Source organism: Diadema setosum, chromosome 11 (assembly GCF_964275005.1).
Source record: "Diadema setosum chromosome 11, eeDiaSeto1, whole genome shotgun sequence".
NCBI lineage: Eukaryota > Metazoa > Echinodermata > Echinoidea > Diadematoida > Diadematidae > Diadema > Diadema setosum.
The window spans coordinates 18,766,137-18,786,019 of record NC_092695.1 but is presented as its reverse complement, the minus strand read 5'-3'; the positions used below and the strand labels follow the sequence as shown (position 1 = coordinate 18,786,019).

Genomic DNA, 19,883 nt, shown 5'->3' with positions numbered 1-19,883 from the left:
TTTAATATCAATTTGAAATGGATTCTCAAAAGATCAAATAAAACTGAATTGGAAAACCAGTGGCATACCATAAGATTGGAAAAGTAGATCTTAAAAGTGAGGATTGACATAATTTTGTTGAGAATTACCCCCTGATTCACAGCACTTTGCAAAATTCAATTTGATAGCAAGGTCTCCGGGACTATAATCTCATCAAAATCACCTCTTCACCTCATGTTATACCAGAATGAGTGTTTAATTGCTTTCCTTGAAGGATTACTTGAAAATGTATGAGACACTGGAAGAAAAGAGAGAGGGAATGTGAAAAAGTTATTTTTTCTGGCTTCACCAAAGTAGTCTCATGTGATCTAGTTCTCCACAAGAGAGTTGCTGACGTCAAATGCTCTCCATAAGTTTTCAACGTTGAGAGGTTTGTCAATTCTTGATTAAAGGTAACGTTACCTCCCCCAAAGAGGGAGATGTTTTTTCATTGAAATTGTGACAGAAATAGAATGTTAGTGCAAATCCAGATGATGGAAATTTATGACCAAATACATAATATGCCACATATTTTGCGGGGGCTTCAAGTTTTGCAAATTTGGCAAGTCGGTGCTGTTCACAAGTTCTAAAACACACAAGAAACCTGATCATGACGTGATTGTGATGTGCAGTCAGATATTTCTCTGTCCATTGTTGCACTCCACAATCACGTGTTCAACCACTTGCAAAATTGTCAAGCAGTCCAGATTATGCAAAATAATCAGAACTCACTCAATATATGGTGTATACAGTATATGTTTTATGTACTGTGACATGTAATGTGCAGGCTAGAATATTGACTTGTTCCTTATTACCACCTACTCTGTGCACAAAATACCGTACCCTCCAATAAATTTTTTTTTTTCTAGAATTCATGTAAAAATGTTAACTTTCTCTACATGCAGGAGCTCTATGCAGCATTCATATCTTTATTGGCTCTTGCATTAGCAGCTGGGAACGTCAGAAAATTTGTTTGTTGCAATATTGGTGTGATTAAATGAATCATGTCTGTTCCTTTTTCACATGCAGTTTTGGAATGGCTGATGCAGACATTCTGGATGATGTAGATGTCATATCAGCTTCTGAGGTGAGTGTGCACTGTATGTGACAAAAGCCTTATTCTGTATGGGTGCTGTTCATTATTCCGAAGGTTCGCTATTCCGAAGGTTCGTTGTTCCGAAGGGTCGTTAATCCGAAACACGCAAATTCCCTATACCTAGAGGTTCATTAATCCGAAAATGGAAAGGGGTTCGTTAATCCGAAAATTTGTGGCATTATTCCGCAGGTTCGTTATTCCGAAGATCGGTTAATCCGAAAATGAAATTCGGAACAATGAACCTTCGGAATAACAAATCTTAGGAATAAAGAGCCTTCGGAATAACGAACCTTCGGAATAACGAGCTGTAACCATTCTGTATAGTGGACATTTTCGCAGTGTGGAAATTCTCATGCAGTTTGCGCGACTTGTAGCCAGTGTAAGAATAAAAGCACACAGATTATTTGCTTCTGATATGGAATGCCATTTTATATTATGATTTTGCAGATTTAAAGACATGTATGTAAAATTCATTTTACCAGGCTAAACGTGATTACTTGTGTGAACATTTCTACTTACAATGTATACTGTGATGCACTCTGTGATTGGATTGAGTTTGATTGATAGAGTATGATTTCACAGCAAATCAAAACAGGTTTGTAGAAGTTTCACCACAACCCCTCCACTGGGAAACTGGGAAAGATACAACATCACAAAATATTGAGGTTTCATAGGTTCTTCTAAAAAACAGTGATATCTGTCACAAAATGCATGTGTGGAAATTGACAGAGGAGATGTTGTCATGGCAACACTCCAAATGTTTTGTATACACGAAAGATCCCTTTGGTTGAAAAATGAGCAATGACAGCTCTTCCTGTCCCAAAAGTCATCAGTGTCACTTAATCACAACACAGTATGGATTTGATGTGAAGGTGACGCATCATTCCTTTTGTATTAACACCAAAAAGGGAAATTAAGTCGTGATTTTTGTGCAGGGCAGTGGAATCCTTGCGAGAATATAACTTAATGCTCTCACCCCATTTGCATGTATGACTTGGCATGACCAATATAACCGTTTCTTGAAAATGTATGGAACATCCGTATCTTCCTCTTTCTCTACAATCAGATTTTTATGAAATTCCTCCTCTCTGTCTAGTTTTACTGACTTTATTGAAGCCAACTTGGAACGCGGAGTGGAATCACACTCCCAACAAAATGATAGTGTTTAGTTCGTTGCATTTTCTCTCCTTCCGTTTGCGCTCCTTTCACTCTCTTTCAAATATTCAGACATTGCATGTCATTCTTTTAAATGCGAAATGACATCACTGCTGTACAAATCTGCACAGAATGCCATCAGCTGACCATATGCTTGATTTACAATGTATTTTTCTTGCCTGCATCATTTCCACTCTATGCAATGAAGCTCACCTAGACACTGTACCTATTTATACCGTATGACCCCCCCCCCCCCCGCAAAAAATAAAGAAATAAATAAAATAAAATAAATGAATTACAATGGGACCCTCCACAACAATAACTTTTAAAACAGTGAATCAATCCAATTACAATTTCGGGGTATGAAACTATAACTTATTACCCACATCTTACAGAAAACCCTGTCCGATTTACTTCAGTGGTCAAAGAGAAATGAGGGTTTTTATAGAGCATGTCAGGAATCCCTTCCCTCCAAGTTCTGTCTATTGTGTCCACACATTAATAGAAAGAACAGACCCATGACATACTTTACAATGATCCACATTTCTATGTGACCGCTTAACCAAATTGAATGGGGTTTTCTGCAAAATATAGGTAAGATGTTGTATTTTAAGACCCTGAAGTAGCATTCAGACAGTTTAATCATATTGAAAGTCATCAATGCAGAAATCCAGGGGGTTGTTTCATAATGCTGTTCGTAAAGTTGCGAACGACTTATGAGCCACTGGTGATCAGTTCTTATGCTGAATTACGGAAATTCTGATAAGTATGGCACATCAGAACTGATCACCAGTCGCTCGTAAGTTGTTCGTAACTTTACGAACAGCTGTATGAAACAGGGCCCAGGTTTGTATTTTTTTGGACATACTGTAAAATGCTGTTAGTGTTAGTTTGTTCAGAGCAATTGATTTTGTGTTTGTGTATGTGAGTGTGTGTGTGTGTGTGTGTGTGTGTGTGTGCGTGTGCTTGTATGCTCTGAAAGCTTTTTTGGAGTGTTTTTGTTGTTGTTGTTGTTGTTGTTGAGAGGATTGAGGAGCAACAAGCACTCATTCTTCCCTTGGATATGCTGCCATCTTCGTCTTGAGACAGTTTAACTCCCAAAGGCTGTAGGAGTCGTGGACCACAGTGTTTGATGATTGCAAGTTCTTAGATACTAGAGATGACATGTTATAGCCAAATGTAAGATGACAACTCTAATTTAAGCATGCAGGCTAGCTTTTTTTTAAAGGGAAGATGCACAGATCTCCTTCTTTGTGAAGTAAGCCTTTTTTTCATTTTTTTTTTCTGCAGCAAATTTTCAAAACAAACAGAGTAATTGCATTTTTGCTGTGTAAATGGCTTCTTCTCTGTTGATTTTCAAAGTTTTTTTTTTTTTTGTTTTATCTGTACATATGTGGCTTCTTTTTTTTTTTTTCAGGGAAGGATGGAGTTGTTTTAATCTGATATTTCAGTGTGAGTGTGTAACAGATTATTTGCTAACTCTGACTGTTAGAGATCCACTTCGATTGAATGGAATGTCTATTGTTCCTAGGGGGTTATTTACTTACACTTTGATAACACTATGGGAATTGAAGTACAAGGATGTTGAAGGTTAGGCCTACTGTTTCCAAGTTACAACTGACTTTTGATGACACAGTATTCAAAACTCAGCGGGTAAATGAGCAGGATCTGTTATATTAAGGCCCTGTTTTATGAAGAGTGATAATTGAATAGTTGATTTCTATTAAAGTCTATGCCAGCCCGTGTGGTAAGGAAATTTATAATTGATTATATCTTTTGATAAAATGGGGCCCAAATCATAAAACTCTAGATTTGAGTTGAACAAAGCACGTTGAATGGATAGTTGAATGCAGAAGAGAAGAGTGGTGGCATGCCACTGTAACATTGAGTCCTATTTGAGCATTATTTTGCCTGTGCAGCCCCCAAACTTTGGTATAACGTTAGAAATCATGATATCCCTAATTTTACTATCAGTCAAATTAAGCCGTTGTCTACGGGAACCGGGGCCCCCTGTTTTGAAGCAGTGGGAATTTGAGTAATCTTGGGAGCAACGGGCTAAGACTGTTAACACATTTCTTTGTATACAAATCAATATATCAAATTGATAAATAAATGAAATGAAATCAAATCAAATGTAACTGTTCAGTATTGTTTAAGCTCCTTAGGAGCTTGTGCAGCACAGATCTGAAGAATGTTATGTGGACTGGTCCTGCACTTTATAAATTGACATTATCATATCATCATTACCATTATTTTCCAATCATGACAGAAAACTCCCTCAAAAACAAAATTACATATGCTGCATGCATTTGTTGAAGTATGGATACTTTTGATTTTTGAAATGTTTGTAAATAATAAAGGCACTTTCCCTCCTGCTTTCACAGGAATGCGTGAGGAGTTAATAGATACTGGATGTAGCTCCATGGTTCAACAAAACGCTTTTAATTATGGTGAAAAACTTCTCTGATATTGTTTGTCCTTCGATCCTGTGTCATTTGGGATGTGTCCAAGTGGACAATATGTGTGAAAGTTCAGAAATTAGGTGATGTCGTGTCGTGGCTCCCAGTGGCATATCAATGGTCCTTCATGACATGACCTTGAGGCAATTTAAGTAAACCAAATTATGTTGACTATACTTCAGCTTATCATTTTGCTGTCATCAAAAGATAACAATATCTTTTATAAGAATCTAATAAGTATATTCTGTGTGACCCCTACCCCCTTCAAACTATGGGCCGATGGTCTTCCTGTTAATTATGGTCAGTAAAATATCAGTGATTTAAAGGTAAATATCTTAATGGCCAGGACTGATGCAATATATACTGTTGTGCCACTGATCCATATCATATTCAGGAGAGTCTGTGTTTGATCTTTAATTCAAATGTCACAGAATGCTCTACATGCAATGTGCCTTTAGAAGAGCCCAAAGAATTCACATTTTTAAATATATTACATTGTGAAAGAAGGCCACATCAAAGAATCTTAATCCATTTTTGGTGAGATATGCTACCTTTTTTCAAGCTGCTACTGATGGATGTTGTCTTTGGTATCTAGACTATTTTGATAGCCATGGTTCTGTACAAATTAGATATAGTTTGTATGACATAGATAGATATACAGCGTAGATTAGATATAGTTTGTATGAGCTTGCAGAAAAACCATTGTACCTTGTTGTTTTTTGCTCATTAAGTATAACTTGTTTGACAAGTGAAATACTGATGTTTCGACTGCAAGATCTGCTAGCCTTCATCAAGCATTGTCCGCAGCAATGTAGTACTCTTCTCATTTACCACGCATTGTGAGACAACTGATTAACTTGATTAGATATAGTTTGTATGAGCTTGCAGAAAAACATTGTACCTTGTTGTTTTTTGCTCATTAAGTATAACTTGTTTAGATTAGATATAGTTTGTATGAGCTTGCAGAAAAACATTGTACCTTGTTGTTTTTTGCTCATTAAGTATAACTTGTTTGACAAGTGAAATACTGATGTTTCGACTGCAAGATCTGCTAGCCTTCATCTAGCATTGTCCGCAGCAATGTAGTACTCTTCTCATTTACCACGCATTGTGAGACAACTGATTAACTTGATTAGATATAGTTTGTATGAGCTTGCAGAAAAACATTGTACCTTGTTGTTTTTTGCTCATTAAGTATAACTTGTTTAGATTAGATATAGTTTGTATGAGCTTGCAGAAAAACATTGTACCTTGTTGTTTTTTGCTCATTAAGTATAACTTGTTTGACAATTGAAATACTGATGTTTCGACTGCAAGATCTGCTAGCCTTCATCTGGCATTGTCCGCAGCAATGTATTACTCTTCTCATTTACCACGCATTGTGAGACAACTGATTAACTTGATTTCTTTTTTCATCTGCTCACCCTGATGATTCACATCTTGAAGTGCACAATTGACATATGTCCTCCCCATCATAAGGCATTTTCCAAGAATGAGAGCTCTTAGGGTCGTTGTGAAACCAGAGCTAGATTTGATTCTGCCCTCGCTCTGATATCCTCTAGTACACAGGTCACTCTATGGGGACATTGCGAATGATACTACTTCAGAAGGAATGTCATTATCTACTTGACAGGGTTTTACAATCATTTGCCAGATGAATTTCAATGCATAGGTTTTCACAACAGTGTATATGTCGACGCACAAAAGGATTTTTTTTTTTCAATGAATTGTCGAGGGATGCCATACAATATTTACTCTCCAGGGAAAAATTCCCTCTTTCTCTGTACACCTCCTTCACATAAATTGGTTTCACTTGGAACTTGTACCAGAATTTTTTAGCATGAAATACTTTTATCTCTAAATCTTATTCTCATATTCTTTTCATTGTAAAATACCAAAAGACCTTTCAAGGACGTAATTCCTTGCTAGGTACTGTGAAATCTGTGTCCACATTCCACACCGCTTGGCAAATCATGTTATGATAGTTCCTTTTTTTAAATCTTACTGAATTTTGTGAAGATTCATAGTATACATTTATAAATGCCTACAAAACTTACTTCATGTGTTCGTCTTGATCCACTTTAACATGCAGCTTGGCAAAGAACAGAGATAATATCATGGCACACAAACTCATGCCTTTTTTTTTCTACAATGCTGCATAAATTGATATGTTGGTAGTGTCTTGTGATGTTATCATAGGATGACCAATGTTTGTGTCATGTGCCTATCACTCTTTTTGGGACATATTTTGTCATTTTCTATGCCACGTGCTACTCTAGTGCATGTAAAGTTTGTATTTATCATGCTGTCTTGATTTATGGCATACCCCTGTTATATAAGAAAGGTGAAAATATGTTGAATTTTCTTTATATTTTCTTTATAGATTAGCGTTGTACACATGTGACATCACAAGCTGTAGAAGTCTTCTCATCCCACAGTGACTGAGCAGAAACTTTAAAGATTCACGAGTTTTGAATGAATTGTCTGATTTTCCTCAAACTCTCTATGATGTGTTTGACTAATAATATTGCTGCATTCACTCAATCCACATGTCTGTGAAGGTGAACTTGTCCTTAAAAAAAGATATGAATGATTGCTCATGATATAGAATAATGCAATTTGATATTTGTGTTGTGTGAGCAGTGAGCATATACCCACTGGCATACAGTTGTACCTGCATATCCTGTCCATCTACTGATCGTGCAATACTTCCTGTGTATTCCTACAGTTTAAGCCCCTAAGGACCTCCATCTTGAATTGTCATTGATATCACGCACAAGGAGGTTGCCAATGGTGACGGGAGCTAATTATCCCACTATGTGCCTGGGCACGTGGTTAAACTTGCCCAGCTTTAATTCATTAGCATCTATAATACCCATCAGAACTTGACCTTGTTGTAGATTATCAAGGTCCAAGCCCACTCAGGTGTAGCGATGTGCCTCAGGAGGGCTATGTGACACAACAACAGGGATAATGAGACTATAAATATGGTTGTACTTGTAGACATCTATGCCAAGGGGGGGGGGGGGGAGAGTAACAGTACTCTAGAGTGCATACCAATCAGCCAACAAAGCTTGGTTTAAAAGGACAAGTTCACCTTCATAAACATAAGGATTGAGAGAATGCAGCAATATTAGTAGAACACATCAGTGAAAGTTTGAGGAAAATTGGACAATCGATGCAAAAGTTATGAATTTTTAATATTTTTGTGTTGGAACTGCTGGATGAGGAGACTACTAAGACTCGTGATGTTATATGAGTACAACAGTATAAAGAAAATGTAAAGAAGATTCAACATATTTTCACTTTTTTCGCATAATAAAAGAGCACTTGCCTTGCCTCTTTCTAAAGGCAATGGGAATAATATTACCCATAACATATGTCAGTTACGAGTCAAGGGAATATGTACTTTTTTCAAAAGATGAAATTTTGTGAAATTCTCTTTATATTTTCCTTATAATATTGTTGTACGCATGTGACATCAACACTGCAGTAGTCTTCTCATCCAGCGGTGACTGCACAAAAACTTCAAAAATTCATAACTTTTGAACGGATTGTCCGATTTTCCTCAAACTTTCAATGATGTGTTCTACTAATATTGCTACATTCTCTCAATCCTTATGTTAATGAAGGTGAACTTGTCCTTTAAAGAGGATTGGGTAAGACGCCCTCCTGTAGTGTGCAAGAACACAAGGATTGTTTTGATTGATCCATCTTGATAGCAACCAATGTGGTGACAGTAGAGATTATCAAATAGTTTCCAGTTACGCAGATTTGCATTTTCACTCCCCGCGTTCACATTGGTCCCCGCAACGCGGGGACAGCCACAAGAGATCTTATCTTTTTTACGACTGACCGTTCACATTGGTATCTCATCTGTCCCCGAGCTGTGGGGGCATTTTGGGGCTTGGAGCGAGCTCTGCCACTTGAATCCAGGCATAGCGCATGCGCACATTTGATGACCACAGCTGGATGCTATCAATTTCGCCCCAAGGTCACTCTCCCCTCCAAATCTTGTCCCCGTACCCGACTTGCTTCGCGGGGACGAGGGGACAAGTCCCAGCGAGCGTTCACATTATGGTTTTTGAGGAGAAAGTCCCACAGCTCGGGACTTTCCCCGCGTTGCGGGGACCAATGTGAATGCGGGGTAAATCATTAGATGCATGTGTAGGTACCATTTTCTTTGATGATTATAAATAGGAAGAGAATAATAGTAAGTGTTCTCTGAAGCATGAATATCATATTTCTACAGAAAAATATGAGAATTTTGTTGTAAAGACAAATAGTGCAGATGAACTTAGTATTGATGCAATAATTGATATCAATGACTTAACAAATATTTTGTGATTACCGGTATGTGAGGAGTTTTTATACAAGTTGGCTCCATTCCTGCTAATTTAAGATACATTGTATTTACAATTAAAGCTGCTAAAAAACAAGGAAAATAATGAGAAAATACTTGACATTTTGAATCATAACTTCACAAATATTCCTTGGTATGCAACATGTAAGGTATCACTGGAAATGTTTTATTTTGATATGTCTGATGACAGACTTACTTTAAAATGTATAGAAATGGTGCTTAACCTATTTTGTTATCAAGGTCTTCATTACTTACTTGCAATGCTTTAAAGCAAAACTGCAATACTTTAAGCAAAAGTTCATAGTTTGAGTGACCAGCCTCTGTAAAAGTCTCTTACTTTTGTTGCCATTATAAGCAAAGAGAGCTGATGTCGAGTGCATCTGTATGAGGGCCTTTCAAGGACTGTAAACATGATCTTTTATTTGTGAGCCAGTAGATTAAACCCAACTTTATACACACCACTCATACTGGAGCATTGACACTGAATAATACAAGAAGTCACTTCAGTACGCGAAATTGCTATAGATTCTTCCATTAGCTGTCAGTGTGAAATGCATTAAGAGGATTAAGAGGTTTGTTTAACATATCAGTAATGCTGTCTTCTAATCCTCTTTGTTGAAGAAGGGAAATGGTGTGTACCTTTTTATTGATTGCTGTATACACTGAGTATTTTATGTTTTGATTTTTGTGAATTTCGCTAACTTGTCAATTGCATTTAACAAATTTAAAAACATGCGAAAATATTGGCTCTGATCGCGACATGAATGTGATTTGCAGTGATACATTTCTTTGTTCCGTACTTTACTTCACGATCACGAATTTAATCACTCTCGAAATCATCCAGGGGCCCGTTGCATAAAACTTACCATTGAATTTCAATGGTAACTACCGTCAAAATTAGGCATCACAGCCAATCAGCATCAAGGATTATAAAATTTACCGCTGATTTGAAGACTTACCGCTAGAAAGGAGCGGTAAGTCCAGCGGTAAGGGTTTTATGCAACAGGGCCCAGATGTCCCGATTTGTAAAAAAAAAAAAAAAAATAGACTAGCTGAATATATGGAATATACACTATTACTTTGATCAATCTATACTGATAGTCATAACAATTTATTCTTCATCTCAAACTAAGTAAACATTAACTCATTATCTGTTTGTTTATTCATTTATTTATTTATTCATTCATTCATTCATTCATTCATTCATCCATCCATCCATCCATCCATCCATTCCTTCGTTCGTTCGTTCGTTCGTTCGTTCGTCCGTCCGTCCGTCCGTCCGTCCGTCCGTCCGTCCGTCCATCCATCCATCCATCCATCCATTCATTCATTCATTCATTCATTCATTCATTCATTCATTCATCCATCCATCCATCCATCCATCCATCCATCCATCCATCCATCCATCCATCCATCCAGACTGGATTTGAAACAAACACCTGAGAGAGTATAAAGTTCTGATATATCATTCAATGGACTTTTGAAAAAAACATGACCTGTGTGCTATAGATGTTTTTGTAAATGAATGAAAAAAAAAAACGCCATGAGATCAGTCTTTTCTGACAGTCCTTTAAAATGACATCCATCTCCAGTATTTCTTTTTGAATCACTGTATATAGCCCATATTCTATATCTAAACTTTACAACACACAGGGTCTGTGATGAATCAATGTGAGTTTTCTGAATGCTGCAATTTTGCTCTCTCACATTAAGGGATGGGATGGTATTGGTGGAGATGAGGATTGGGCTTTTAACTTTTTGCGAGATACCAGGAAACTACTTATGAAATAGTACAGAGCCTACCATTCCAAGAGGAATTAAAAGTTGTTGTTGTTTTTTTTTTTTGATGAAAATTGGTTTTGGAATGGCTGAGACATCCAAAACCAAAGAAACGAAGCGATCGTAATGAAAGGTGGGTTCCACTTTCATTCCAATCATTCTATTTTGGATATCTCAGCCATTACCAATTTTCATCAAATGAATGTTGAATTCCTCTTGGAATTACATGCTCTTTAGTATTTCATGAGAAGTTTTTTATTATCTCACAAAAAACAAAAAACAAAAAATGTTGGAAAAGAGAAGTTAGGTCTCAATCAAAACTGTATGATCTCTTTAACCAGAATAATTACTCGTGAAAATTTACATAATTATCCTTTCAGATCAAAGTCTATAGACAGTTTCTCTTGAAATACTTTGTCAGTATTCAAAATTGTACTTGGCCTGTAAAATACCCCCACCCCCACTGTTCAAAGTAAGTTCAGCCACCATGTTGTGAGTGGTTAATTATGAGATGTATGCTGCCCCAATATGAATGATGGGTAACCCTGACTTACTTTCTGCACAATAGTAATTCCACGCCCCGACCATCTTCTCTGGTACATTTTCTCGACGCAATTACATTTCGCTCACCCGCCAAGTAAAGGCAAGGAATGATACGAAAGTAACTCCCTGTGGTAGAATGTTTTCTTCCATGATTGAGGCCATATATGACGCAGTTATTTTCCCCCACCCTCATCATCCAATCTACCTTTCCACTGCCCTTGCCATTATCAACATCCACCATATACAGAAGTCCGTATGATGTTGAGTTGGGATCCAAGCACAGGGAGCGTTAGAGCATGCCAAGCAACAAACCCAGGTCACGTTTTTCATCCAGGGGTCTTTTTTAACCCGTTGAGGATGAATCCCAAGTATACTCGGGCAGATGCCTATGAGAAATGTGTGTTGTAGTAAAATCAAACCGTCCTCAACGGGTTAAGATGTTTTTACTTCCTGTGACCCAGCACATTCCAGTGTCCCAGTGACAATTAACCCATGACATTTAAATGGCCACAAATCAGTCCAACTGAAAACCTGTAAACTCTTTTTACACCAAATGCGAAGTGAGGAGAAGAGTAGTAGTGAACAACATTCACTCATTAATTGCATTTTATTGTATGTCAGTGAAGACATGAGCTAGATAATTTGAAGCAGCGATGCTACTGAGCTGTCTCAAAGTATATGTGACAGGGCTCTTCAACATTTCTTTGCATATTGTTGGTATCCGGAACTGACTTTTAAGCTGTAATTGCTCTGTTTTTCCTCTCCTGTCTAATATCAGCAACAGGGAGGGGGGATTGGGGAAGGGGGGGGGGGGGGGAGGGGGGAGGGGAATGAATGAATGTAATGACATGCTTCCAGTATCATACAACTGTACTGTAATCATGATAATGAAGATGTTACAGCAGTGTAAGCTACCAGTGTGACAAATCAACTAAAAGCCTACAGCCTACAGAGTAAGAGGAAATCCCTTGATATTTGTGATTACCATATTTTGCCATATTTCAGTCTGTGAAATCTTTGAAATCTCAATGGCTTTAGCATTCCTTTGAAATTAAAAAAGACAACAGAAAAACAGAACAGGATGCAAGGTTAAGGGTTCAAAGAAATTTTTGTGTGTGCATAAGTCAGTTCTTTTCTTTTTTATTCATAGTGTTTGCTTGCTTTTTCCATTTGTATATTATTTTGAGAGGACGCCTCAGAGGTTGAGCATATTGTTGAATTTCCAATACAATTTGTGTAGTGTTTTGTTTAGAAAAATTACCAAAAGTGAGAGAGAGAGAAATTACAAATGAAAAAAAAAGAAGAAATAGCCAGCAGACCTCATTGGGTTAGGGAAGACCAGCATAAAATCATTGGTTTGATTTGAGTTAAACAATTAGTCCTTAGATAGTAATAATTAAGTATCTAATATAGGTGTATGAGATTTTTGGCAATGTGCACATTGGATTTTCAGTCTCAAAGGTATTAATTAGTACATGTATGGTCATGTGACACTCCAACACTGTACAATACATTCCCCAAAGCTTCAGAAGTTGTGATGGCAAACAAACTCCAATTTTTTGTGTTTTTTTTTCCCACTTTTTATTTTGGTGAGTGCATGGAGGGGGGAGGGGGAGAGGATTGGTGCTGAAAAAAAAAATCCAGGTTTTTCAAACTAATTTTGTCAAAAAAGGTGAATGGCTCTGCTGGTGAGCAAATAGATGCCATTTGTTGTCGAGGATGGTTTTATGCAAGCATGGACACTTCATGTGTTATTGTGCATGAGTGTGTGTGTGTGTGTGTATGTTTGTGTGTTTGTGTACGTGCATGAGCTCACAATAAAAGCAAATTAACTTAGTATGTAAGGTACACAGTATATACCTTTGAGCTACCTGCCACTGACAATAAGAAGAACATCACTGGTTTTACAGTATGTGATCAGGCTCTGCAAAGCATTCATACATGAAATAAAAAAACATGATTTAATTGAAATAAGATTGATTTCATGTCTTTTTATTCTCTGTTTATTCCCAGAACATCAAGACACTACTGAAGATTCCCTTCAGCGATGACCAGGTCAGCCTGGCTGTCCACCGCATCGGCAAGACCCTGCTGCTGGACAAGCTGGACTTCTACAAGCACTTGAGAAGTGCCTCACAGGTAATATGGTACTGCAGTCATTTAAAGGGGTATCTCACTGAGCGACAAATCTTTGTGAATGTTGTGAATTCAAGGTTTCGTCATGGTTTGTAAACAGTTGCAATCATGTTCTTAATTTTTTTGCGACCAAAAAAAAAAAAAAAAAAAACTGTTAGCAACAATGAAAACTGTTTGTGAATTTGGCTGCAACTGTGAACAAACACTGACAAAACCTAAAATTCACTATAATTTGCTACGTTCACAAACATTCGCCGCTCAGTGAGATACCGCTTTAGGATTTGAAATCACACTAAAATGCAATTCCACATCATGTTTGAAAAAAATATCTTTTATGTCTAAAGTAAGATTCAAATAAATTATAGAGGTTTCAGCAAAATTGGACCTATAACAAGAAAGTTGTGAAATTTATGAAATGAGGTCGCCATGTTTTCATAAATTAGTGGATAAGCCAATCATGTTTTCAAATTGGTAGAGGTGATGACGGATTCAGGAATTCTGTAAAGGGGAGGCACCTTTACAAAATTGAAGGGGGGCGCATGTGCCCCCCCCCCAACTTTTTCCTTTTTATTTCTTTTGTTTTAACAACAAATAAGGAGGGGGTGCACACCCATTGCCCCCCCTCTGGATCCACCACTGGAAGAGATCTTCTCTATAAAATGTCCAGTTGTTTAGTTCTCCTGAGCCATTTGGCTCAAGTGGGCTATTGTGATCGTTGACCATCCCACATTGTTAGGTGTTGTTTACCATTGGGAGCAGTGATTTTAAAAAAAATGTTTGAGTTACCACATTTGATGCTTACATGTTTGTATGTGTAGGTCACTTGTATCATAAAGCATCCTACCATATAAAAATTTGGCAGTAAAGCCTGATATAGTTATATTTAATGGAGATATCTCTATTTTTCTCAATAAACCATAACTGTAGATGGTTTATTCTAGAGTCAATTTTATGATAACTATTGTTCACATTTTGTATATTCAACCTGTTGAGGATGGACTGATTTTGCTACAGCATGCATTTCCCAGAGACCCCTGCCCGAGTATACTCGGGACTCGTCCCCAATGGGTTTACAACAATAATAAACATTGATTTATACTGATTAAAATGTTTACATTGGTTGCTTCTATGCCAAACTCACATATAGAAGTATTTTGAAGTACTAAAGCTGAGTTTTTGTTTTATCTCCAAATGGTAAACAATACATTTAACACTTTAATACCAATCACAGCCAACTGTCATGGTACCAGAATGATATCATGATGTATACTCATTATCCAGAATGGTCACCTTCATTTTAAAGGTACATGGTCCTGGTGGTTTAGTCAAATGCGTATGCGGGCGCACGGCGCAAGTTTTCTATAGAGACCGACGTTATCGACTCCTCTTTAGCGCTTACGCTGTGGCCCACTTCCCCGAGTCCGAAGAAGTCTGATTCACTGCAGTCAGTGGTCCGATCACAGTTTGGCTCATGATTCAGCTGAGGGAGATGACAGCTTTAGCAAACTTCTTTTGTGATGTCATAATAACAAGCACATGCTGCAAAAACGTCTTGCTCTTCAGTATTATATCAATGTAATATATTCATCTCTCTCTCTCTCTCTCTCTTTCTCTCTCTCTCTAGTCATCTTTGTCTGTCTGTCTGTCTGTTTCTCTCTAGACATTATGCATTGATTTACAATGTGTACATTTAGTATGCAGATACATACATAGGAATACTGAAGTGTATAATAGAGATTAGTGTTGACTTGAGATCACATGATCCTGAGTTCCATTCCAGTCTAGTGCATTATACACCTTTTAATCGGCAGGTTGTTTGACTTGTAACATCCATCCTAACTCAGTTGTACATTATGTACCTGGTAGCATTGGGGTAACAAATATGGAGGTGCTAGGTCTTGTGGATTGCACACTGTGACTTCAGTCAGTAGGTCCAAAGTTCAATGCCCAGAAACCGCACATAGTATGTCACTGATCTCTGAGCTAGACACTTAATCCACAACACTCCTATAATCTACCCAACTGTATATTGAATTGGTACATGTATCTACAGTTGTAGTAGTACGGTCCAACCTCTCCTGTCCGGACATGTCGGGACTGCCGCTCATCCGGATAGGGGATTTGGCCAGATATGGGAAACTCAATGTTTGAAACATGCAGGTGCCTACCGAACTTATTGTAGTTACATGTACATATATCAATTTTGCATGAACATGTCAGGTCCTCATCTGCTCGTCTCTTTTCAGAATTTTCTGATAATTTGCTCAGTGAATGATAACGAAGATCAAAACCGATATCACTAATATCAAACTCAACCATAAACAATTACTGGTCAGTAATTGTTTATGGTTGAGTTTTATTTTTATTTGGTGGATGCCATTTAGGATCAATGACCTTGCTTTGCATGCAGTCAAGGTAGGCAGGTACATTTCCCCTTGGTAGTATTTAGAAATCCACAGGTGGGTACATTCAGTGATATTCCACTTGGCCCTTGCTATCACTGGTAATTGTTTACAGTTGAGTTTTCTTTCTTCCGTTTTTTTTTTCTTTTTTTTTCTGCGGATGCCAGTGAAAATTATGGAACTCTCACTTGTGGATGTGCATCATGCAGTTTCCACGTCAACTTCCAGTGGGTATTGTACACTACTGTATCATCAGACATAATCAAACTTACTGCCAGTGCTGCATGTATAATGTATTTCTTCTGGTTCTGTGGTTTGATCATTGAGTGGAACACCTGCTTGAAAATACAATCTTTAACTAAGATTGGGTGTCTTGTGGATGCGCATCATACTGTAAAAGTGGAAATTTTTCCGGTGGTGAAATTTTTGCACATTTCACGCAACCAGAAGCTAGTGCGAAAATAAAAGCACACAAATATTTTTGCTTACCATAATGTTCCAGTCACAATCACAGTTAATGTCTTGATTCTGCAGAATTAAAAAAAACCCACAAAACTCTTCTTAACCGGCCGAGCGCAAAAAATTAGGCACACGAAAACATCCACTTTTACAGTAGTTTAAAACTACAAGCTAATCGTCAAAGTTTAAAACTTCAAAGATTACAAATGTTGTGTGAACGTGACTATATGATATGAAGGTTTTGGCTCCCTGCATTTCACCATAGTCTCAAGAATATCAAAGTGACTATTTAAACCGAAGATGATATACCATTACCCATTACCCCATTCATCCCGCTGCCAAAATTTGAAGCCTCGTCAAACAGTTTCAAAAACCAGGTTTGCAAAAAGTGATCTCACGTCTCTTTATACTGCTAGGGCCACAGGGCTGCCTGCCCAAAGCAGGCCCTGACCTGCTCTGTTTTCATGATTTCAGAATTTCAGCAGGTTTCAGAATCTCCTCAGGGAGGTTCAAAAGCCTACTCTGAAAAAGCAGCCTCTAGTCTGTTTATGCTGCTCGCCAAAAGCAGGCCTTAGCAGGCCAACCAGTTCCTATAGCTCTCCTCTGATATTATATATGGCGTGGGCTTTTTGCATGAAAGTGTGCAAGATGCATGGGTTTTATCAGCTGGAATTATTGGGCGCAATGGCTGGGTTGTTTTATGTTAGCAGGCGATGACCTTTTTATCGATAACTTCCAGGTCAGCTAAAAAGCGGCTTCTCGAATCCTTTAGCATTTATACTGCAGCAGAGGCTCTGAAACCAGCCCTGTAGGCAGTGTCAAAACCCGACCTGATCAGACCTGGTCGGTTCACCTTTTGTTTGTTTATACTGAGCTGAAAGGCTGCTTAAGGCTGCTAAAGGATGCTTCAGAACCCGCTTTTTGCTTTAATAGTATAAACGGGCCATGAGTTCCCCTCCAATAAACGCTGTAGGCTTTTGGCTTTCTTACATAACCACAAATGTGATTTAAGTGTGAGAGTTTGCAAGTTATGTGGGCATTTAATCAGTGGTTGTCGGTTGCGAAGGCAGGTTTGTTTACGCTTACTGGCGATGACCTTCAGTGATTAACTTACAGCATCGCAAAGGAACAGCTTCTCAAAACCTTTAGGCCCGAATTCACGAAGGTGGTACAAATGAAACCATGGTTTAAACCATGGACAAAAACCATGGAATGCCAAATGTCGCATGCGATATTTCGCTACGAAATCAGTCATTTCGTCGATGAAATGATTATTTTGTAAAGAAATGACATTTTGTAACTAAATGAACATTTCGTCCACGAAATGATAATTTCGTTAACGAAACAGTCATTTTGTCGACGAAATGACCAATTTCGTAACGAAATATTCTGTTTGACACTTGGCGCTCCATGGTTTTTGTCCATGGTTTAGACCATGGTTTTGTTTGTACCACCTTCGTGAATTCGGGCCACAGTGTTTAGTATACTGTAGCCAAGGCTCATCAAGGCTGCTATAGGAGGATCTGAAACCATGCAACCACATGGGGTGGTTGCAGAACATGATCAATTCTTCCGTATTCCATCTGTTTATACTGAGCTGAAAGGTCGCTTGAGACTGCTAGAGGAGGCATTGGAACCCGCTTTTTGCTCAGTATGAATGGGGCTTATGACTAGCAATGTAAAGTGGTTCACCATTTGTGTGTGTCTGTGTGTGTGTGTGTGTGTGTGCATTGTTTTTAGTGTCTTTTTTTGAGAGGGGAGGATGTGGGAGGGTTATGTGTTTTGCTCTTACTAGCAAGCATTGCCCTACCTGCATAATCTCCAGACACTGGCGCCAGTCGTAAATTTATTTATGCCCATCAAAATTTGGATTTGCTGTTTACCATAAGCAGTGAAACAATTTTATATCTCTTCTGCATATTTTGTGTATTACAATCCCCTTTCCCCCTTCCTTTAACTGTTGCTGAGGTATGTACACTTTAAAAATAGAGATTCATTGAATTTCTAGTGACATATTTATTCGTCTCTTTTCCCAAAACAACTTCAAGTACTATCTAAAATATTTATGGTTCCCTGAAAAATTGTTGACTTTGGTATACATGTACTTGACAGCTGCCAGAACCTGAGGCCAGTAGTGCTGGAATTTGATAAGACGATCCTGGTGTGCATACCTCACATGTCTTCACACACTTTTGGCTAAAACAAAGGGGAAGAAAAACCCTACAAGCTTCTTCATTATGGGGGGGGGGGGGGGGAGGAGGAAGCATTGTTAATGCTATTTGCCTTGCCAGGGAAATAATAAAGCTAATAGTGAGTGATAAATCATGAGAGTAGCTACTCAACAAAGTGGAAAAAAAAGTCAGTGAGCATTTGTAGAGCATTTCAATTTTCAAAGAGTACTTTCGCTTGCAGGTAATTGATTAATGGATTCATGTGCTGTGGTTTTAGACACTTATTTTATTATTTTGTTTGAGATGTACCGGTATTCATATGTACATACCAACATACGAACATAGAAAGATATAGATGTGATTTCGAACTAGATTAATCCAAAGTCTTGTGATTTAATTCTACATTTTGAGTTTGAGGTATGTAAGATTTGATGGTATCTGAAGATTAGCTTTGTTGTGTGTAAATTGTATGCAACCTTCAAGTGAATGGCAGTGTATGATTTACAATTTTGATAATGAAATAGCGATTGCACATTTACATGTGTATCAAAATTTACCGCTGAGCACTGTAAGGGATATACCACAACAAAAGACGCATTTTACAAGTTTCATATCTACCTGAGAGATATGTATATTGTCATTTTTCCACTTAAAAAAAATGAACCCAGTATATAGACCCACTTTGCATAATTACAAACATACCAACATACATACTGCATACATACACACATGCATTCATTCGTACACATTTACAATTACATGTGCCAATAAACCTTTGCTCTAGCATGATTGACAATATCAGTTTTGATATGGCTATTAAAGATATTCTAAAACAAAGCGATCCTAATAAAAGATGTGTCCCACCTTTTATTAGGATTGCTTTGTTTTGGATATTGCAACCATTTCAAAATCAGTTTTCATGAAATTTAACTTCTAGTTCCTCTTTGAATGATATGCTATTTCATAAAAGGTTTCTCATTATCTCACATCTCATCAAAAAACATTGGAAACCTCAAACCCCATCTCAACCAAAACTACAAAGGAGTTTACTGGTAGCTACACTTTGCTCATGTAAGTTATTTATGGAAAATGGCACACTTTATCTGACAAACAGGATATATCCACAGGGAACCCGATGTCCATTTACAGCCGAGTATTCCTGAATCTTTAGTAACCTTGTCCTTGTTTATATCACCATTCTCTTGTTTGTGTGTTTCTATATGTCTGTCCGTCTGTCTTTCTCTCATTATTTCTCTCATTCTGTTTCCTGTCTAGACCACAGCACTATAACAGCATTTTATA

The 19,883-nt window shown here is 37.7% G+C and overlaps 1 protein-coding gene across 1 annotated transcript in view; it reads left to right on the top strand.

Moving 5' to 3' along the window:
* Positions 1 to 19,883, top strand: part of LOC140235329 (erythroid differentiation-related factor 1-like) — a 71,811-nt gene that overhangs the window by 16,989 nt on the left and 34,939 nt on the right. Inside the window, exons 3-4 of the mRNA XM_072315354.1 lie at positions 1,048 to 1,105; positions 13,427 to 13,552. Coding sequence (XP_072171455.1) covers positions 1,048 to 1,105; positions 13,427 to 13,552 — 184 coding nt within the window. The remainder of the gene's footprint in view (positions 1 to 1,047; positions 1,106 to 13,426; positions 13,553 to 19,883) is intronic.